Genomic DNA, 24,071 nt, shown 5'->3' with positions numbered 1-24,071 from the left:
AGATCGAGCACAAGACAGTGGCAGATATCTTCAATCTTCCTATGAGAAAGAAGACAAAGAAATGAAGATTGATTGGGATGAGCAAGACGTCATAGACTTGAGAGCATTGATGGATCCAGTCTTGAGTTGTACTCGCAGATGGGTGGATGTCCAGCATCAAAAGTTGAAGGAACAAAACATAGCTATGACATTCAGCTTAGAAACAAGAACAGAAGAAGGAGAGGCGAGTGCAAGCAAGAACACTTCTCAATCTAAGGGGTCGAAGAGAAAGGAGGGACCTCAAAAGAGAGAATCATCCAAGAAGAAACAAAGAGTAAATCCTGATCATCCCTCAAGTGCTTCTTCTAGACATGAAAAAGAGATAAGTCAAGGAGAGGATCAAAGAGAGAAGGTTTATGAGATAGATGAGTCCATGGAGTCCATGATACAGAATGACAAACAAGACAAAGGAAGGACACCTCAGCACTCATCAAGTCAATCTCTTCCTCTCCAAGTTGATGTTAATGAGCAACAAGGAGAAAGAAATGATGATGAAGCGACATCTCCTTTTAGAGGCGAGAGGCCATTGCCTGAGGAAGTGCAAGTAAGAGAAGGAAAGTCTTCCATTCCAAATTGGCTTAGAGAAAGACTTACGAGGGTACTCGTGGTTGACGATGAGGAGCAAGTATTTGATTTGGAGATCCTTCTAGGCAATTCTCAAGAGGAGATTGAAAAGAAGAAAGCAACAAAGATGTCTAAGGTAATCAGAGATGATACAGGATCCAGAAAGATACAGATAGCTACACCAACAGTAGACAAGTACGATGATGAGATCATGGCAAAAGAATATGATTTAGAGACATTTGATCTTGGCCCACTTACCTTCGAGCAAGCCATGGAAGATGCAGCTGATTCAGTGAGGGCAGTCAATGATAAACTAAAAGAAGAAATAGAAAAGAATAAAAGGTTGGAAAAGGAGATTAATGCTTGGAGGAATTATTTTAGCCACCTTAATGAGCCATTAAGGCGACAAGATCCAATAATCTCACCCTTGCAGGCACTCCCTCTTGAGTCAATAAATCAGGCAGAAAAGATGAAGAACTCAGCCCGACTCATGGATACATGGATTGATAGATCCTACATGGTAGCCAAGGAATTTATAGGAAGAATGATGAAAACAGTCCACAGAGCTATCCAAGTCCTTGAGATCATTCATAATCTAGTAGTAACTGTCAATGCATTCACTCACACTAGAGACATTATCATCCCAGTATTGCAAGTGGTAAGGAGGACATCAAGACGGGTTTTAGCACAAGAAAGGATAATTGATGGAGAAACCCATAATCTCCTGCAATGGTCAACTTTGCTCCAAATGAAGGAAGTTATATTCAAGGACATCAATAGTAGGTGCAGCCAAGTTGAGGACACTATCCATCCTATTCAAGATAAGGTGTTTGATGTACTATGTACAATCCTTGATAGAAGGATAGAGATTGAAACAGATGTGGACGTCCAAGAATTGGAGGACAGGATCAAGGTCATCTTTTGTAGAGAAGATAGCATAATCACAGAAGAGCAACGAGATCAAATGTATACTACTATGTTCCTCATTGAGAAAACAAAAGAGTTGGAGCACGGATGGGAGATGGGAGATGACTCTTCTTGCGGCCTTTGATGAGGTCCTTCACTTGGAAGAGCAAATGAAGAACATGCCTAAGATTCCCATTGCAAAGATTGAGGGGATTACGTTCAAATTCGTTGAATATGCCAGAAAGGAACAGAAGGGAACACAATTCTAGATGAAAAGTTGTTATGAAATGATGTGGCGATTCAATCCCCATTGGATGAAGCTTTCTCGTTATTTGTGCCAATTTCTATTGGCTAAGTTATGATAATGCTTATCTAAATAGGGTTATTCTTGTAACAAACCCTAATTAGGGTTTAGGTGTCAAAATCTCAGCCCTTGATCCCCTTTAAATATGGGCCATTCATTGTATTTGAGAATGCTATATAAGCTCTCACTCAATTCATTTGTAGGGTTAAGAAGGAGAAGAATAAGTTTATTAGGAGCAGAGAAAAAAAGTAGTTATTCATAGAGAGTACAAATTTGGTGAAGAGAGAAAGTTGAACAATTGTTGTTATATTTTGCTATGAGATCAATGAAATATTGAAGTTATGGTGTTTTATTGCAATCTATGTGGCTTCTCACATGGTTGTTTATCTTCTTGAATCACTCTTATTGAAGATGATGCAGAGCCCTTCACACACCTAAAGGATAAGTCCAAAAGGTTTAGTTTGACCCATAACAAGGATCCTACAAAAGGAGGACTCCACACCTTAAGGTTTGAACTACTCACACTCCTCTAGACTAGCACCTACTCCAAATGAGTAAATGGCTTCAACATCTCCAACATGCCTCACCATGACTCTTGCTCTTGGGGGCCTTGGATTTGGTCAATTCATGACACCAAGGAACTATACCAAACATTGATTTTGGACTTTGACACCAATACCCTATACTTCCTTTGGAAACCTACCCCCTAGGCTAGTAGCCCTATTTGACAAGTATTTTGCCCTTAACTCCAAAATATTGAACACAACTTGGCAAACTATTTACCATTCCAGATACCCTTTATGGAGTTACACTCATCCCCAAAGGGGATTGGCCAGATCTGCAATCTAAGGGTCTGAACCCTTTAGAAGCCTAGAGACCTAATTAGGGCAATTAGGCCTAATTTACAAAGCAGCACCAATCTCAAGACTCTCAACTACAAAACCAACTTCATGAGCAGATGGGGGATCATAAATAACCTCTAATTCGAAGGTTGCACGCCTGGAATCCACCGCTATGAGATTTTAGGATGACTGCCCTAATTTTGTCCAAGGTAGTCACATGGAGATGCCTACCTAGATTAGCATCATACTCTTCACAACGAAGCCTCCCCTGCAAAAGCCCATGAAAACCTTAAAGTACACTGGCCAATCTTGCATTCCACCAAAGGAAAGACCTTCTAGATGAGTGGGATGCAAGATATGGCCATTTTTAGGCAAAACCCTAGCCAAACCCTTGCTTTCCGGGTTACAGTCAATAAAACAAGGGGTTCTCACTGCTCCCAGAAGATCAAGACCTCAAACCACCGCCAAAACAGAGGTAACTCAATCCTCTACCTACTCCATGAATAGATTAGTCAGATTCAATCCGTACAATGACGTACAACAGCAGCAAGTTCAGAATTTCAGGGAAAAACTCAGTTTTCAATCTTATTATGCCTTCAAACTTCAATCAGCAACCACACCAACCTTGGGAATCATGTCCACAAGGTTTATAGGCCTACTCCAAATGGTTTCCAACCGAATTTTGAAGAGGTTGGAGCCGTTGAGAGGCTTGCATCACTGAAATTTGAAAAGTTGCATTTTTGACAAAAGTTGTCAATCAAACCAAGTTTGGGATCCACTCAACTTGGATCAACCAAACACCACCTACACACCCTAAAATCCTATAAAACATCAAAACAAACATCATTCTACCCCTATTTACCAAATTGTCCAAATTGGCTTATCAAGATGCCTAATTTGGGACATTGGTTTACATGGTGGGGTCCTTATTGAAAACATGAAAATGCACAAACAAAAGACATTCAAAATGATCCTAATAACCTACTCCTCATCCTTTGATCCATGAATGGCTTGTTGAAGAGGTGCCCCTACACCAGAAGATAGCATTTAGATGTTAGAATTAGATTGAATGATAAATGTTGTGCCTGATGTTTTAGTGAAGCTCATAGTCCAAACCACTAACCTCTTACTGATTGTAAGTGTGCCCTGTGTGGTCAACTGGAGATATTGAAATTGTTTAGGGTTCAATCATTATTTGAATACTGATATGTATCCTATTGATAGCATCTATGCTCATTAATGATTTGAAAATCTTTGAATTCCCTTAGAAGATCGCACTGATTCCAGTAGAGTTGTTGTTCTATGGCGATACTGAGATTGGTAGAGTTTCACTAAGATTGCCACCCATTTAGTCATTCATAGGTTTAGTTTAGCATAGCCCTCTCTAATCCCTTATCTTTTGTCCTTTTTTGAAACCTTGGTTAGTATTAGGAAAACCCAGTTCCTCATTGGTTAAGTAGTTGCAAAAACCAGCTTTCATAGAAAGTACGTAAGGCCCCTTGATGAAACAGCAAACACAACGAACACTAGTGCTTATCCACACGTAGAGAACCTACATATTAGAACCTTGGAGTTGCCTCAATTGATCCTTAGGCGAAATCTTCAACATTCGGGGAAGCTTTGTTCAAGAGAGGATAAGGTACCTTTGGGTATTTTATTCTGTGTTTGATCGTGTATAAAAGACACATCAACAGAATTGGTGCTAGAAGGAGGGCTCCGCCTACTTTTCTATACAAAATTTGATCATCAAGAGGAACAGTGCTATTCAGAGAAAATCCTATCTCATAAGGATTCAGCAAAATTCGAAATGAGCATGTATTACTATGGTGTTGCCACATAGAGAATTGGACGAGGTAGTACAACCCAATTTGGAGATAGGCAACATACAGGAAGACATTTTTTCAGGATTGAATGACCTTGAGTGGAACCTAAGGAGAAGCGACACTGAATATACTAGAGTTAGAATTGTCTTGGAACGAGAAGCAGATAGAGCTGAAGAGCGTCAAAGAGTTGTTGCCAGAGAACTTCGTAACCAAAGGAACCTGCAGTAATCCCCAAAAAGTAAGATCTTCACGCAGGATCATATTGGTTCTTTCTCGCCCGAAAAGCACCAAAGGATATTGAGGTCTACACTAGGCATGAAAGAACTAACTAAACTTCAGTTCACTTCAAGATCGAAGCGGGCTAAGAGAGAAAATACTTCTAGGGAACCTGAATTGAGGCTAGAAGATACATTTGATTCATCACAAACTCCATCTCTTCAAGAACAAGTACAAGTAGCAATTCAGACAAGTATCCAGGCAATTACACAGCCAGTCAGTCAAGTCGATTCATCAAGTTCTCAATCAAGTTTCCAACCTTCAAGAAGCACGATGGCTCACAAGCCTCCTCCTCCTCCTCCTCCTTCTTATGCACTTAACGGCGCTCATGGATGATTGATAATCCATCACCATTAGAATTTGCAGTATATCATGATATGCCTAAGAATCCGGAGAACTTTTGTCCTAAGTTCAACACCAATGATTTCAATCGTACAACAAAAGATCATATCAAGATGTTCGAAGACCTTTTACGCAACAGGCGAATTGAGCATGGAGACGTAGCCTGTAGACTTTTTCCATATTCGTTAGGAGAGGAGGCATACTTTTGGTTCATTCATCTACCAACAAGGTCAATCAGAACATGGGAAGTAATGAAAGATACATTTATTGCAAAGTTTGGCATTCCAACCACACCTGCTGAGTTATATAGGCAATTTGTTGAAATTAGAAGGAGAGAACATGAGCCTATCACTTCTTTCAATAATAGGTTCCATAGAGCTTACACGATGTTACGACATCCATATCTCATTGCTGATCCAAGGCAAATTTATTATGGAGTTTTAGATCATCTCACTACTATGTTTGTAAGGGCCTATCCCACCCCAAATGATTTAAATGCAGCATATGCAAAAGCTATTGAAGTCAGCAAGCACATGGGGCAAAACATCACTGGGCCGCTACTCCATATAGGACCTACTGCAGCACCGAACCAAATTCAAGCAATTAGTCAAGCTTTGGCACATCAAACCCCAGTCTTGAATCCAATTCCGCAAGCAATGTACCCCAGCATACAGCCGTCAAATCAGTTGGTGCTTCACCCCGGAGTTGCACTTTCACAAGCTCCACCAGCACAACCTGTGTACCTGCAAAATGCAACAACCTCCACAAGGACACAGGATGAAAAAGAAGAAATGAAAGAGCTGATTGAACAAGTCAAGAAGTTATCAACTGAGGTGACCTACTTGAGGAATCAAAATAATCAATTGCAAAGCATACAAAGAAGTAATCAGGGACAACAAGTGAACAATCAAAATTTTCAAGGAAACAACAATCAAGGTTTCCAAAGGAGAACATGGAATACGGCCCCTAATAATTGGAAATGTGATGACGCCACTAGACAACCCATCAAGCTCACAAAATCAAGAAAACCATCCTACCAGTAAGGTGTTTCTAGCTGAGGCAGCATTATCCAGTTGGTGTAGACTTCATAGCACGAACCAGCATTCTGAATTACAATGTCCTAAATTTAAGATTGTCGCTGACATATTTCAGCAAGAGATGCATAGCAATGATGCACCTGAAAACCCTCCTACAACAGAATATGAAATGGTCCCTACCACTCGATATGATCAAGCCATTGTCGTAGAAAGTTACAACTATTCTCTGAAATGTGAGAACGACCAAGCTCAAAACGGAAGGTTCCCACTAGAATCAACCAATGGACCGATGGTACCTCCTAGTTCTCAATTCCCACCTGCTTCGGCAAATAAACCTATTGAGGACTCAGAATATTATTTCCCTCCCTTGAATAACAGTGTCTTGGTTGAAGGAATAAAAGAAGTATTTCACCAATCCTCAGGAGGCGAGGTCCGAGTGTATACCAAAGAAATCAGAGAAATCAAGAACCTCCAACAACATCCATTCCTCCTAACAATTTCTCTACTCCTCCATATCCAAAGGCCAATAATACTCCGAATTATCCACAAGATGCACAAGAGTATAGACAAAGGAATGTTCCTTCTCCTCCAAGGAATGAAATGAAAAGGCTTGCTATGCTTGTGTTGGAAGAACTCAAAAAGGTTAAGATTAGCCTGCCACTCTATGAGTTGTTAAAGGTACCAGAAATTAAAGACACTGTGATCAATAGCCTGAATGACACAAATGCAATGAGGCCAAATAGCCAGAATACTTCCAAAGAAGCAGCCAATAACACTCAAGCCATGGTCAATGTGATTCAAGATGAAGTTGACGACAGGCAGCAGTCGGAAAAGGATGAATGTATGGTCCAGACTTTATCCTTCCCAGCCAAAAAATAAGATATGTTGGAGGGAAAGGTGTTACTTACAAGAGGTGATGTTAAGAAAATACAACCCACTACTAAGGAAAGCCTCACTTCAAGCCAGATCATTCCCGAGAAAGGGACTGCTACTAAAAAGGATGTAATAAAAAAGGGAAGCCCTCAAAGAAAGCAGAAAATTCGAAAGGAGAGACTTCAAAAAAGGATAGCGATCCAAAGATCGATGAAACAAACAGTCAGGAACATGATGAAGACTCCACAATCCTTTGTCAAGGGAAAGACAAGCCAACCCCATTCCTGCTATCAGTCAAAATCTTTGGGAAACTATTGCACAACTGTCTATATGACTCAGGAGCTTCTAGTAATGTAATGCCCCTAGCCGTCTGTCAAAAATTAGGTATAACTCCTACACCTACCAGAAGGAAGGTTACTCAATTGGATAAGACAGAAGTTCCAGTAATGGGAGAATTGAATAATATTTACATGCAGTTAGCAGCAGACCCAAGAGTCCAAAACTTCATAGACATATCAATTGTGGATATACCTGACACATATGGTATGCTCCTGAGTAGAGATTGGTCGCAAAAGTTGAATGGATATGTGTCAACGATTTTGCACATATGTGGCTACCCTGGAGAGGAGTTCCAAACCAGATCAGAATCGACAATACTCCAAGATTGAGACTCATGATAACCGAGTACGGAGAAGATAATGAAGTTCTATTTTTAGAAACTGATCTTGGAACATACAAACCTAAAATAGAAGAGGTCTTGATGCTGCAGAATCTGCAAGAGGGGGATAGTAAACAAAAGGTAATGGAATCTACAAAAGTTATTGTGGAGAGTGATCAAGGATCCGACCAGGATGACGATGGAATGTTTGAAAATATCAGAAAATTTGTACATAAGAATGTTCAACAAGGGATACAACTTGGCAACTTAGCATGTATTCGAGATCTACTTCTTCCCAATTGGTGCAGGATACACAATGCTGTCCATTTGGAACTATCTTGTGCCATGTGCAAGACTGCATTAGAGCAAGTATACAAGAGGGTCCCAAAAGCATTGACTATTGAAGAAATTGAAGCCCCGAAGGTTGATAATTCATTAGAAGAAGAAACTTCATCAAGCACATCAAAAGAAAGTGAAGAGGACGAAGAGTCAAAAGACCAGGGGAATCAAATTTGGACACTAAGATTTGATGGATCTAAACCAAACAAGGATCAAGAGTCGGCTTTGAGCTAATCAGTCCGTCAGGGAAACCTATCTTGCCGCCCATAGACTACAATTCCCATGCACCAATAATGTTGTTGAATATGAATCTTTAATTCATGGGTTACTGTTAGCCATTAGAAAGAAAGCTAAAATATTACATGTATATGGAGATTCAGAAATAGTAATAAGGCAAATCAAAAGGCAAAATGTGTGCCACGACAAAAGGCTGACAAGATGCCTAAGACAGGGAAACCTATAATTTTGATCTTTTAGCCTTTGGGAGGAGGTTCTAATGTCTTGTCAATTTGGGATAAATGCAATGATAAATACCTAGAAAAGTAAGAGTGCAGCATTTATCTTCGGAATGGGTGTGAATTGTATGTTGTACTTGTCAAATTGTTGAAATTCAATGAAAATGCTAAGTGTGGATTTAGAAAGGAAATCCAAGGATGAAAGATCAAGTCAAGGAAAATTCCTTGTCAAGGTTGGATTTTGTACAGCTATTGTTGGTATAGCAGATTAACAAAACTTACCTCGTGTGGCCGGCACTTGGGAGATATTTCGTACGGTTTGTCACCTCTCTTGTATGGCTTTCAACTACCTCTTCCATACGGTACCATTGCAAGCACACAACCATTATGTACAATCGTGGTTTCTTCCCCAACTCTTTTAGTTCGCCTTCGAACCTATATGGCACACTCTTCCTCATAAGCCCGACTACTTGACCTAGTACGACAACTTCCAATAATTTTGGCACAGCATTGGCTGATAGTTGTGATACAGCTCACCTCAAGTTTGGTATGTAGAGGGGGTTGGTTATTCTAGAAATCTTTCATGGGCCTGGTACAACACCATTCCTTGATACGACAAATCACAAATACACTGGTGCAGTTGTCTATTCACCTAGTATGGTTTATTATTGGCAAAGTATTTGTGTTAGTAACACTTACTATTGGCAAAACAAATACATTGGGTGTACGATGCCTTCTTGGCAGACAACCCATGGTGAAAGTCAGCTTTAGCAATCCAAGACAGTTAAGAAGTTGCAGTAGTTATTCTAACAGCCTATGAGACTATAAGAAGTCGAGGTCAAAGGTCATTATCAAGTATCAATACCAGCCCCAACAATGGCAATTGGTAGTAGCAAGGGCAAGAAGTTTAGGCCTTGCATCCACTAGGGGAAATCCACTAGAGATGACCCAATCACTATAGACTCTCACCTGGGAGAGTTTGATCGGCAATGAATGTCGCACGTGGTGGCAGGAAGACAATGAGAAGCACCCATTGAAGATGGCTCTCATTCATGCACAAGTCAACAAGATAGTGTAGGTGCCTATGTTTAATGCACTCAAGTTTAAACCATATTTGAAGGCGATGGTGGTTCGCTATGATTGGCATTCACACAGATTGACCATTTCTTACAAGGGGTGTGATGTCACTGCGTCCTTTTGGCCAGCAGAGTTTACGAGGGTTTTTGGGATACCCTCGTGCGGAGCCATAATTGCCAAACCTAGTGGCAAGATGTCTTGGCAAAATAAGGACAAACTCAAGCGTGTGTGTCATACTGACTTGACCAAGAAGTTAGATAGCATTTGGAATAACAGTAGCAATCAAAGATTGAAGAAAAAATTTATTGCTATTGCCGAAAGGAGATGCACCCTAGATTTGATCAAGAGTCAACTCATGGGGGTGAGTCAAACCTTCGACATTGCAATATGGATGATTTCTTTAATGATTGGGCTAAGAAATGGGAAGGTATATAACTGGTCGTTTGTACTCTCAAAGTAGATTCAAGAGTTCCTACATTTGTAGCATAAACCTTGTATATGGCTTAACATGCAATTGGCCTATTCTTAGATGCTATTCGTACTCAGGTGTCGCAGACAAGTGGGTTTGCCTTTAGTCAATTGGTCGTGTTCACCCTTCGTGGTCAACTACATTTATTGGACTCACCTAGGTGTGCAGATGAGTGGAGGTGAGCAAGCCCAACTTGCTAGGAAGAGGCGGAGACAAGACTCTGAGAGGCAACAGGAGTTGGAGGGTAGTAGCCAAGAAGAGGTCTTGAGTTGTCCTTTACAAGTGAAAGTGAGGAGGGAGTGTCACTGGCAATCACAATGGAATCAAATGATGATGATGTAGAGAAAAAATTTGCCCTGGAGGATATCATCAATGCAGCACTTGCGGCAATTCCCCTATCGACCCCAGCCGCACCTGCATCGGAGGTACCAATGGCCTCACCGGAGGTACACGTATTCCTCATCCGAAGAATCTTCTTCTTCAACAACATTGCCTTGTTGTTTTTGTTTATTCTTTTGCTCCCATCATGTATTGCCACTTTGAAATGGCTTCTTTTGATATGATTTGTTGGATGATCCTTTGGCCAAGGAGTTGTACCAACAATTTTTCACATTAAGTCCAACTCTTTCCCATATTGGACAATTCCTATGAGATCTAGATGAATTATTAGATTTGGGAGGTCCACTGAATTGCTTAATACACTTCTTGGCTTTATGACGTGTAATCATTGCTTGATCATCTTCACCATGTTCCTAGCTTATAGACTCTTCTTTCTGGAGTAGATTTCACGAGCTTCTCAAAAGTGGGTGTCTATTTTATGACATTCAAAGTTGTCACAAACACTTTGCATATAAATGGTAGCGTTTTTAGAACAATAGGCACCAAGATGGCATCATCAATTATTCCTCCCAGTGCTTGTAGGGAAGCCCTCAACTCAACAATCCTTTTAAGAAAAGATTCCACCTGTTCTTCGTTCTTCATTTCAGGCCATGTAGCTGACTCTACAAATTCAAGATCTAATTCTGATTCTTTGCCTCATACACCGTCTTGACCTTGTCCTATGCATCTTTGGTTGTAGACAAGTCTCAGATGAAAGGTTGAACTTCATCAAACATGCTGAACATAATGATCAATTTTGCCTTTATGTCAGATTGATTAAATTTCTTTTGCTCATCAGCATCAATCTTGTGTCGTGTAGTGGTTCCATTAACAACATGCCAAACTTCCTCAAACTTGAGCTGAGTTTTGAGTTTGGTCTGTTGGCTTTGGCATGTTTGTCATTGATGTCAAAAGGTATTTATTTGTCCCAGAGTGATGTTAATACAGGTTGGTGATGCTCATAAGTTGTTGAAGTATGTTGGTGAACGAGTGAGTTGATAGTATGTGATTGATTAGATTTGTCAACATTGGTTTACATGATACATGAGGCATTGCTTGGTTACAGACATGAGACAGCAATATGTTCTTGTTCTGTTCTATTGAATATCACATATGTATTAGAGGAGCAGTTGTGAGTTAAACAGCAATATGTTCTTGCACTGTTCTATTGGCATGTTTATCACATAATATATACGTGCTCTGTATGCATTAACCTTGACCAAGCCTGTGAGCACTGCGCATTTAATTGGCATTGTGATGTCTATGTCATGGTGAGAATAGTGCATCCTGGTGAGCATGGCGTATTTGGTTTCTGCAGAGATTCGATAAGAATATTCAGTGCAATTTTCGGGTTGTATGTGTTTGGTTTCTGTAGAAGACTATTCAGCGTCGATGAGACATTTCTACATCTTGGCGACGACCTATTTTGTTGTAACCTTGGAGTTCGGCAAGACTCTCCAAGCAGCTAGCCACAGTTCCTTCTTTCTCCGATAAGCTAGGTGTCGGTGAGACTTTGCATTGGTCTTCCCAAAGAGTTGTTTTCAGTGTGACTTAAGGGTTCGGCAAGATGTTTCTAGCAGCTAGCCGATGTTATATCCCTTTGCCGATAAGAGCAGTTCGATGTAACATCTGGGTTTGATGAGACCCTTCAAGCAATTCGCAGAAGACATATCTCTTACCAATGTCGGTGAGACTTTGCAGTGGTCTTGATGAAAATGAATATTTCGATGTAACATGCAATGTGGATAAGACTCTTTAAGCCAGCAATCAAAGTCACATCTCTTGGCGATAAGACCATGTTGATGAGACTTTGTCAAGTCTTGGCAACCAGTTAAGAGTTCGATAAGACTTCAATATTCGGTAAGACATTCCAAGAAGAAAACGGAAGACATAGCCTGTCCTGAAAAGTCATATCGGTAAGACATAAGGATTGTCTAGGCGATAAAGTTGATGTCGATGAGACATTGGAGTTTAATAAGAGATTTCTAAGACATTGTCGAAGCTGGAACTCTTGTCGATAAGCCACGAGACTATGTGGAGACCACGTCTGACTTATTTTCACCTGCTGAGTTGGATGTCGTTGGTTGGTCCAAGCTGGATCTTTGGGAGTTCGTTGTGAATTCTCTGTGACACTTCGTCGGCGGTTGTTGTTTCAGTTCTTTGGATGGATGAACTTCTCTAACGGCTTGATAGAAGAGATATGCAAAAGATGTGTTCAATGTGAAAAAAGGGGAGTGGCAGAATAGACATCTGAATATACAATTTTAGTGATAGAATGAAAGTAGGGACTGTAATTCAAGAAATGAAATAAGTATGCATATTGAATCTGTGTGAGGGTACACGGTGAGCATAGAAGATATGAACACACAGTGAGCAAAGAAGAACACGGTGTGCAAAGAGTATGGGCAGATTTGAGTGAATGTGAATGGCAAGGATATATCATGCTTGTAAGCTGAAGAGAGAGATGTGTTTAGAATATTGTCATGTTCATGTGTTTGTGTCAGATTACTGAAGTTTGAGATAGAACTATGTCTGCAGATTTGAATATCTTGTGTCTGTTGTAAGGAAGAGTGCAAAATGTGCATTTTGTTTATTGTCACAGATTGTATGCATGATGATTAGTGGTCATAATAAGAGTCAGAGTGATTGGCTGTTTTCTTCTTTTAAATGCAGATGTATAGCAGGTTGTATATGCAGGTATATTTGTGAGAGGGTGTGTTGGCATGTTTATCATTGATTGGTGCAGATGAGAGGAAGAGTGGTAAAAATGAGTTTGCAGTGTTGAGAGTAGAGATTGTTGTTGTCTTGTTTATCATTTTTGATAAGATATATTGTTGAGTGATTTGTATAGCAACAGAGTAACCCTCTAACATAATACTATTCTTAGATTTTTGTATAGGGGTTGGTGCACCTTGGAGTGGATGCTCGTAAATCTTGTAAGGGGTTGGTGCTCTGAATTTAGTCAATGAGGCTTTGTAAACAGTATTGTTGCATATTAAGCCAGTGAGGCATTTCTGAGTGGTTTTTATTCCCCATGAGGGTTTTCCACTCATGAAATCATTGTGTCGTGACTTTTCTATGAGTATTGTGCTTTGTATGCTGATGTGATTATTTTTCATCATACTCGTTGATACTAAAAGATCATTCAGTTTATATGCAATTCTTATTTAGTTCTGAAAAAGTTAAATTGAAATTTTAATTTGATTAGGAACACTGATTCACCCCACCCCCCCTCTAGAAGAAGAAATTTTGGAGAACTCATTGCCATGGTGTTAGCCTATCCTATTACTTTGATTGACTTAGAAGGTCCTGACTTATGAACATTGACCTTAGAGGATGAAGCGGATATAGCACATTTTAAAAAGAAAGATTTTTTCCAAAAATAGAAATAAAACATATTCAGATTTTATGGACACCCGCAATTAAAATGATTGTTCAACATCTTGCAACCACCATAACCATTGTTGAGGGCTTAAATGGCCTATTTGAGTACTAGTATGGATTTTTCCATCACTAAAGATACCAAAAATTGTGAGTTTAATGCTCTAAAGCATGCCACGACCTTTGTGTTTGGTCCAAAAAAAAAATTCTTCAAAAAGGAAAAATTCAAAAAACTCTCTAAATCACAAGATATATGCATGTATAGGAAGCATAGTAATTGGGACATGCACATTCAAAACAAATAAAAAAGGCTTATCTCTAAATCAAGGGCAACTTGCTAGTGACAAATAGGACATATCTATTCCTACCTTTGGACTCGAGCCTTTCATAGATCCACACCAATATTATTGCATAGAAATAAATCTACGCGGCTCTATACGTTAGATCAGTTTCTACGATCAATATTTGATACTGTAATTGTTTGGCAGTTTTAGGAGACATTGAATAGCATCCCGATAGTCCTAGATGGCTTGCACCTATACTTCGTGAGAGCCCATGGCAAGCTTTCCTTCTCAATGTCCAACCCACATTATCCGGATTGTTACTGATGACAATGGCATAATCTCTAGGAGCCCTAACGATTGCCCACAGCTAGATTAGTCTTCTTACCATGGTGAAATATTCTCCTACGTTGTATTGGAGGAGCCACAAGATCTCGTGTACTTGCACACCAGAATTATCTTGCGATAACTCAGTAACACAATATCACTTCAAATCCACCTTATGCATCTAGGAGCAAAAGACGAGTATTGGATCTTCACACAACTTTCAGAAAACATCTTTTGCTAGGAACAATGGAGATCATGTCACAATTCAGCAAAAATTCAACACTTGACCTACATATGACTCGACCCCTTCAACGATGAGAACCTACACAGTTTGCTTTGTAATCACAGGTGACCATTCACGCTATGCTCATAGGCACAACTTTGAATAAGCTCCAATCCATATCAAGAGTATTAGACTCGAATTCAAATCCGCTTCAATACTAATCTCTTCTAGCGGTAGCTTCTTTACTGCCTCCTATTGTGGCGTTTTCACACATCGCCCCATTGCAAATGAAGACCCCCTCTTTTTGCTAAACAAACCAAGTCTTTTGCAGTCTTTACTCTTTAGAGTCTTGTCGGTCTGGATTTTGATCTTTGAAAGTAATGAAATGACTAAACAGGAAATGGATTCTTAAGGAATATACAGCCTAGCTAGGATACAGTCTTAATATTGTCATCAAGTTGAGAATTAGGATTTTGATGTATTGAGAAATGCACCATGCTTATTGCTTTATCCTTCGAACTTTGCATTTTGCTAACTATGAACTTGATTGATACTTGTACTTCACAACGTTTCCTTGTCTTTTTTAGGTACATTGCGGGGAGCAGGAATTTGGATGTTGAGAGGACATTGTTGAGTGGATGATAACATCATCCAAGGAAGAGATTGCAATGATAGAACAAAGAATGCACGTGCAAAGGAATGGAATGATGGATATTTGGCTAAGTGTTAAGATAACCCTGAGAATTGATAAGAAGAAATAAAAGAGAAACAGCCAAATTTTGGTTGTCTGCAAGTGTTGAGTAAATTTGGCTAAGTCTGGAGCCTATTTTGTCTATTTTACAGAGTTACCCGGGGACGCATCCCCGACCTGAAAACCCCCGTCCTTGTCCCAGGGACGTTTCGGGGACTTGGGAACGGCCAGGGGACGTTTCCCCTCGTCCCCAAATTGCCCTTTTTTTTGAGGGGACGTCCCCAAAACGAGGGGACGCCTGCCCTAGCTCTGGGGGACGTCCGTACATCCCGAGGACGGCTGGGGACGGCTGGGACGTCCCCAATCCGTCCCGGGGACGGCCAAACGTCCCCCATTCTAAGGCCCTTAAAAAATATTAAAAAAATTTAAGAAGTTGTATTTTCAATTTTTTTAAAAAATTTTCTAATATAGGCCCCTTAATAATTCAAATTGTTATTTAAAAAAAAAAAATTTAAAAGATAACATTAATTAAATTTTAAATTTATTAATTTAATTCATAATTTTGACAATGAAACTATATGGCAGTAGTGTAGCCTTTGGGCATTTTGACACCGAGATTAGAAAATCGCCAAACTCGGCGAGTCAATAGAAAAATAACACCCAACGCCTTTATTAAAGAATAAGTTTTTTTGGCCTCGCGGGGCGCTGCCCCTCGACCTCACCCTGTATCGCGACAGGGAGCGCGCAAGGGGCGCTGCCCCTTGACCCCACCTTGGGGGCGTTGCCCCCAAACCCCAGTTGAAAAATATGGGGGGAAACTGCATCGATAGAAGTAGGGAAAATTTAACCTCTGAGTCTATTGATATGCATATTAACAATGTGAATGAATTGAAATTCTGATTTATGAATGCATAATTGCATATTGTCTATTGAGTATTAACAATGTTGTATGTTCAGAATTTACATTCTAAAATGTTTTCAACTTTTCATAGCATCATACACATGCTATATCCATGTTTTATTGTTTTCATATGAATATAATGTATGTATGCATGCTTTATCTATTGAGTATTAACAATGTTGTATGTTCAGAATTTACATTCTAAAATGTTTTCAACTTTTCATAGTATCATACACATGCTATATCCATGTTTTATTGTTTTCATATGAATATAATGTATGTATGCATGCTTTATCCATGTTTTCATATGAACATTTACAATTTTGAAATTTTCCTATATATTTTAAATTTTTCCTCTATTTTATATAGCCGTCCCCTGCCGTCCCCAAATTTGGCAAAAAAATTTGCCGTCCCGAAAACGCATCCCGCCGTCCCCTATCGTCCTCGTCCCAGAAACTTGGGGTAACTTTGCTATTTTAGGGTTTTACCCTTCAAACTTAGATTTGAGGTCAATAGCTTAGGGTTTTGGAAAATTTGAACATAGCAATGAGTTAAGAACCCTTCAAGGAAGCTACCAATGAAATTTGAGCAAATTCTAAGGACTTCCTATTTTTAGTAAGTTTCACTACGTCCCGGATTGGCCTAATTTTGTGTTTAAACAAACTTACTATTTTTAGCAGTGTCTATTTTTAGTAAGTCTATTTTTCGCAGATCTATCTGTAGCAGCTGGCAGGACATTAAGGGCAAAACATTCTGAGTATCCAAGTTCTAAATCTGGAAAAACTGGAAAAGCTGGCAAACAATCCAAAATTTGGCTGTCTGGAATTCTTTCCTGAAATGACAAAAGCATGAAAATCTATTCGAAGGCGTGGAAGAGTCTATTCTTGGGCACAAAATCCAAGCGGTCATGGAAGAATTTCTCAAAATCCTCCTCTACCTCCCAAGTGCACTCCAGGCCTGGGGAAGAGCACTAGAACCTCATCAAGGAGGAATTTGCAATCCTCACAAAATTCCTTCACCCAGCCAAAATGCCCTCAAGGATGAGAATGGGCACCAAAATCAAGTGAATGAGGAATTTTCCTCTCCAAGGAAATTCCTCCAATTGCTCATAAATGTGCTCAAGACAAGTGGTAGGCGCCAAAACACAATCATGGAGGAATTTTCCTCTTGGGTCAAATTTTCCTCCACTACACCAAATATACGCCCAGGGAATCCAGTTAGGGAGGATTTTCCATCATTGTCAAAATCCCTCCTCCACCTCAAATTTGCGCCTAAGACAGGGAAGAGAATGCATTTCACTAGCAGTGGAGGATTTTTTCCTAATGACCAAAATTCCTTCCTTCAGGACAAGATTCTTGGAAACAGTAAAAAATTGGCTGTGTTGGAAATTCTTCTCCCCCGGACTCCAGACAAGACAAAATTCCTAGAAAATGGAAAAATGACTAAGTGTTGGAAATTTTCCTCCTCCGGACCCCAAGCATGCCAAGATTCTTGGAAAGTGAAAATATGGTTAAGTATCAAAGAATTACTCCTCCAAGTCCAAAATGTGCCTAGGCACTCTCATAGCATGGAAATGACAGAATTTCACCAAGTGAGGAAAATCCTTCAGGTCATCCAAAATGCACCCAAGCCAGGAGAATTCTTCCACCAAAATAGAATTGGTGCCCAAACACTCAAAATTCTTCCTATACCTCAGAAATGCATCCACCTCCAGGTAGGGAAGAAATGATAAATTTTGCTAAGTGTTGACAAATCCTCCTCCAAGATTGATATGTGCTCAAGGATTCCTCAAAAATGGAAACTCAAAAATTAGATTATGGAGAAATTCCTTCTCCAAGCTCTAAAAGCGCCAATCTGCAAAATGTCTGAAAATGATAAAACATCAAGAATTCATCTATCCAATCCAAAGACAACATCAAGACGTCAAGAGGCACGAAGATCCCAGATGAGCAGATCCAGATTATGACATCCAAGTTCAAGAAAAAAATCTAGTCTCAGGAAATTCATGGAGGAATTCTAGTTCAAGAGAATGCCAGTTGAAAGACCTCAGGATTCAAGCAAGTATAGATGAGAAGAATTTATGACTATCTTGAATTTCCTCCGAAAATCCAAGATCCCAATCAGGAAAGAGCAAGGAGGAATTCCAATTCCAAACGTTCAAGGAAGACATTCAAGTTCCTAAGATCCAGTTCAAGTATTAAAGACTTCAAGAATGACAAAATCGTTGACAAGGAAAGATATTCCAAGAAGGTGAATTCCCAAACAAGTACATGGAAGGAAGAAAATGATCAAGGAAAGATAATTTCAGAAAAGTTAAATCAAAGTTAGAACCTTGATCACAAAATGATGCAAAATGGAATATTCTTCATGATGAGTCACCGGGTCCACATGGCGTCCAACGCGCTGAGGTGGTGCCTCGTCATCTTCTCTAGCCAATCACGTGTTTCCAAACTATCGTGACCAAATTCAATGCACTTGCCGCCAAGGAGAGTGATAGTGGGCGTGCTATTTTGGGCGAGAATCTATTAAATGCTTGATCAAGTGGCAGTTCATTTAATGCATAGTGACCGCCTTACTTGGAATGATGGGTTATTTAATGCAAAGTGGGCGTGACGCCTTATTTATTACCAAACCCACTACTTGGCGCCACATAGGTCATTTTTAATTAGGGTTCACATGGTGTAATCTTGGCCCTTGATTTCAAAACAATCTTGGTCGTTCATTTGTGGGAGGATCTCTATAAAAGGCCGTGTCATCTCATTTGTAATTCATTAGATAAATAGCTCATTAGTTCAAGTAGAGAGCTCTTGCTCCTTAGAGTAGATGTAGAGTAGGAGGAGAAGACATTGTTGTAAGATTTGGAGAAATAAAACTTGATTTCATTGAAGAAATAGTGGATTCATGTTTATTTCTACTTGTTGCATGGTGTTCTTCCAATTTCTCAATTGTTAGATAAAGTGCTTTGATTTCAATGGAGAATGTAATGTTGTTTGATGAATTTCCCCAGTTCATACTTTTTGCATCTTGTTGATTATAAGGTGCAATGTAAAGTTAGCCTGAGCCACTAAATTTGTGCTAAGTTCGATTGTGTTGTTTTGGGTATTCAAATGCACTTTCTCGACGTGAAAATCCTTCAACATCCCTAGAAGATTGCACCAGTTCTTGTGGAGTTATAGTTGATCTTGGCGAAGCAAAACTTGGTTTATTTGGAATTTGTCCATTAGAGCACTATTCATTGATATCATTGTCCTTAGGAGTAGATTTAGATCCTTCTAACCCTTTCCCCTTTAATTTCAGTTTATTCCAATTCAGTTCGTTCAAAGAAAAAGCATCACAGAATTGCTACATCCGATGATAAGTTCCAACCACAACAAAGAAGTGAAAGAATGATCCAAATGTAAGTCCCTTTGTGTTACCAACATATCACAACGACCATTGAGCTTATCCACATGTCAAAACCTAACAGAGAAGAACCTTAGAGTTACCTGTATGATCTTTCGCAATCTTAGCATACATAGGATTTTGCTCAAGATAGGATAAGATACCTTGGTATTTTATTCTGTGTTGGTGTGGTCACAAAACACCCATCAACGCCTCCCATATTGTCTGCTCTGATACCATATCAGAGAACACAATGGAATATAATATTTTCTCATATCATATGCCAATATGATCTGCAAATATAAAAAGTTGAATAATGGCAACCATGTGCTCTAAAATAGCATTCATGGGTTCAACCAAATAAAAAATTATGCACACATATTCAAAACAAACTAATAACAAGTAAACAATCAAACAAACCCAAAACAAACAAGATACGAATGATGGAAAATCCAACAGAGTATGCTATCTTTTCTCAATAAAGTAGAAGCATTAGTGGTTGAGGTGGCTAATAGTCATATAAGGGAATAATCTACCAAACAAGCAAGCTTTGGAGAGTGGGATGCTATCATGAAGAGAAACTGGTATGGACCGAAAAATCCCCCGATAGTTGGCTTCGGTGGAGAAGACACCCACAAACTAAGAATGGATATCAAGTGGCTGGCGCCCCAAGTGGGATGGATGAAACTGAATTTTAATGGCATGTCAAGAGGTAATCCTGGGGCTTTAGGTGCAGGTTGCATAATCAGAAATTGGGAAGGGACCGTCCTCAGCAAGCTGGCTTCACCATTGCCAAGAGGAACTAATAATGAAGCCGAATTCAGAGTTTTAATCTTAGGGCTTTGAAAATGTAGAGAACTTATATGAAGGTGGAAGCCGAAGGTGACTCGGCCATGGTCATAAATGCTTTAAGAAAGGGGACAACACCGAACTGGAAACTTAAACCCTACTTGGAGGAAGCATTAGAAATCGCCAAATCCTTTGAGATGTTTTTGCCAATCACACATATAGGGAGATGAACAAAGCTGACCAGCGAGCTAACATGGCTGTTGACGGTTCAGAAATAAGCTGAGATTTTGCCCTTTCTGTTGCCTTTGTGGTGATCCCCCTATCTTACACAACTATTGAATATCAGCCCTGCATTATAAAAATGAGTTCTTCTCCGCTTAAGGGTGTTCTCTAAGTTGCTTGGGGCTCCCTAAAGTTGAGTTGAATGGTCAATGGAGGCATAGTTTGGGAACTGTCTATCTCAGGTACCTTGCTGTCATTGCTTTGGATTGGTTTGGATTATGCCAAGTCTGTTCTCTTTGCTTTCAAATCGAAGGCTTGAATAAAAGATAGGTGGCTCGTTACACTTTGGCACAAGTGAGTCTCATAAGGAAGTCTTTTCGATGCCTTTCTTATTTGGCTTTTACATCCTTGACCGTATGGTGCATTGAACGCAACGGAGGGATAATAATGGTATTAAATTAATGCAGAGCCGATCTCGGCTTTTGAAAACAAATTCAATAAACAGCATTTCACATCCCATTTGTGAAGGCAAGTCTAGGATGGCGACACCCATAAGGCTTGCTGGCTGCAAACATCACGTCTTTCTTGGGATTTACATCAAATGCGAGGCTAAAGTCAGTTTTCAATGCCACTGGGAGACTTGAAGTTGTTGCCATTCGGCTCATTTTGGGGTGGGACTTTTTTTAATTAGAGGAGAGATACAGGGTGAATTTGGACCTTGCCTCCTGTTTTGTGGCCTCCTTATTGGACATTAACCAACCAAAAGCAATAGTAGTGACAATGGCTAGGCTATTAGTGAAGGAAGAATACCTGAGCGGCCTGGAAGGCATGGTCGTGTTGGCACAGCCCAGCGTAGGCATCCCTAGACCATGAGATTTGTATAAGTTGTTGGACCTAACGGCGGTTGTGTAAAGACTACCATTCATTCTAGACATTAATGGGCCTAAACTCGCTCTGCATAGGGCTGAAGCCGAGAGAGGATGTGACTTTCTCAGGAAGTTACACTTCTTCGAGCCAGTGGACAAGTTACACTTCTTCGAGCCAGTGGGCAACTGGGATTGGATTGGGGCCTCTTTTGACTTCACCAAATCAGTGCACGTTGGATAATCTGAGGACAGGTTTGAATGACAATTTTTTGGACTTCTTTTTGGACACCTCTGCGTTTTTGTCGACTTTTGTATCTGGTGGGTTCCATGATCTTTGACTATGTAACGGGTGCCAAGGTTTTTTCGAGGCTAGGTAGATTCTTCTCTTAGCGGATGGTGATGGTTTACTCTCATTAGAATTTGGTGATGACCGAAGCAGTAATGTCGACGATGCCCTTGCCAAAACGATGGCATTGGTGCCCTACTTCCGCCTTTCAGCACATCTGGACAGTAAGGAGTCTTTTCGATGAAGCCTGTTGGTCTTAATCTTTTTGGAAAGCTTTGTATGTAATCTGTTGGGGATTGGATATTAGGGTGAAAGTAGGGCTCTGCATAGCCTCCGCAATTATGATATTAGGATTTGATGGCTGGGCCGGGCTATGAAACTGCGATGTCTCGTGGACATCAATTTTGTAACCTATCTTTTTGAATTAATATAATCAAAGACTTACGTATCAAAAACAAAAAGTCCTGCCACTATAAAACCATGTATGAACCATATCTGTTGTCACAAATCCCATTTTCTGCATGTCATTAGGCATCCAAATATTGAAAAAGTAGACTCCATGTTTAATATTAACCTCTTATTATCCCGATTGAAGGGTTATCCCTATATAGGGATAACATATTCAAAACGCATCCGACGTGCCCTAAGCTGAAATTTCTCTCCATGATATACTTGGTGGATATAGCAGAGGAGTTGGCTTTGAATGAGTTCTTAATTAGAAGTTGGCATGAGATAAGAAATACTACTTACCAAGACATATGCTTCTTTATGTGGCAAAGCAACAGGACCTTATGGTACTCTGATCCTTGGGAAAGGATATGATCGTCTGTGCGCTCGATTACTAAACCTCTCTTCTCATCAGTCAGTTCGAGGTTATTCGTAGATCCACTAACTACAGGTCATTTATGCACTCTTTTCCCATCGATGGCTGGAGGTTATTTATGAGCTCCGCTGACTTCATGACCATATATGCACTCTCTACCCATGGATAGTTTGGAGTTGTTTATGAATTCTACCCACTTCAGATATATTATAGACCCGAGTGGCTGGATTATCGAACTTTAAACAAAAATTTCTGTAGCATACTAAGTATGTGAAGAGTGTAATGGCAGAAATACGTATAGCTCATTTTTTATAAATACTCTGCTAAATACTTTAAAAACAACCCTTCAAATCTTTTTGATAGCAATGGCAAGCACGTAAGAGGTGAAAAAAAAAATTTCAAATTTATTGATATTAGTGACAATTCCGACAGAGAAAAAATAATTGCATACCTGGCAATTGATAGTTTCATTGGAGCCAATCCTTGCATTTCCGTAAGGGATAAGTCTCAAGTCAACAATATCGATAAGCCTATCTGTAAATAATTTATCGAGATAATTAACTATGAAACTTGCACTGTCAGGGCATAGGGACTCATAGTAAACTTCCACTGATACCTTTTCTGCTTCTCCTGTCAGACCCCAAGCTGTTACAGACGTAAAAAATAACAAAGTAATCAGCATGCTCCTCTTGCTATTAAAAGCACCCCTCGGAATCCCCATATTCAAATTTTAGTTTGTGTTTGGCAGCAGATATTCGAGAATCTAAACACACACAACAATTTTTACTAACGATATTTGTAGTGCCTGAAAAGGCAGAAACTATTGGGTCGTATGATGTTATCCTAATTTCAAAACCAAAAGAGCTAAGAGAACATTGAAAGCATTAGAACATTCTTGTCCCCAAGTTGGGATGGAACATTTTCAAGATTTTGGGCAAAATACAGAGCAAATAATTTTTTTTGAACAACATAAATTCATAACATATCTTACATTAAAATGAATTCAATAGAGTTTTGTCTTAACTAGGATGTAAATAAAATTGTTTTCAAAGATTAGATTAATTAACCAACTCAAATGAGCGACTTTATTTAATGGAGATTAATTAATGTCGCAATTTAGTTAGTTAGAACAATTATCTCAATTAAGTTGTCGCTAATTAAAAATGAGGGATAATTAGTTATCTCAAATGCATTTAAATCATTCCCGACTAAATAATGATGATGCTTATTTAAAAATTAATTAATTGAAGCATACGCAAATTCATTATTTAAATCTAACCGATAAGGGTTTGAAATTCTACAATGTCATTTGTCAACTAAATCCGATATAATGCTAAAGTCAATTTTAATTTCCCCAAACCTTTAAATTTGACGATATATTTAATCTGGCCAACATTGGCCTCAAGGGCTAAAAATTCTTTAAAATAATTAATAATCTTCAATTATAAATTATTATTTTTCCAATATTAACCTAATGTCTATATATAATTCAAATATATTAAATAACTATATAATATC

At 39.3% G+C, this 24,071-nt stretch overlaps 1 protein-coding gene across 6 annotated transcripts in view; it reads right to left on the bottom strand.

Annotated features, from left to right (window-relative positions):
* Positions 1-23,473, bottom strand: part of LOC131071212 (gamma-interferon-responsive lysosomal thiol protein) — a 131,159-nt gene extending 107,686 nt beyond the window's left edge. For 2 of the 6 annotated variants that reach the window (XM_058006955.2, XM_058006956.2), the window contains exon 1: positions 23,005-23,461. In XM_058006955.2, the coding sequence (XP_057862938.1) occupies positions 23,005-23,274 (270 nt within the window). In that variant the 5' untranslated portion in view covers positions 23,275-23,461. Of the gene's footprint in view, positions 1-23,004 lie in introns of all 6 variants that reach the window. The other 4 variants (XM_058006958.2, XM_058006954.2, XM_058006960.2 and 1 more) reach the window with 4 other exon arrangements.
* Between the last annotated feature and the right edge of the window lie 598 nt (positions 23,474-24,071).

This window comes from Cryptomeria japonica, chromosome 7 (assembly GCF_030272615.1).
Source record: "Cryptomeria japonica chromosome 7, Sugi_1.0, whole genome shotgun sequence".
NCBI lineage: Eukaryota > Viridiplantae > Streptophyta > Pinopsida > Cupressales > Cupressaceae > Cryptomeria > Cryptomeria japonica.
This window is presented reverse-complemented; position numbering and strand designations above follow the sequence as displayed.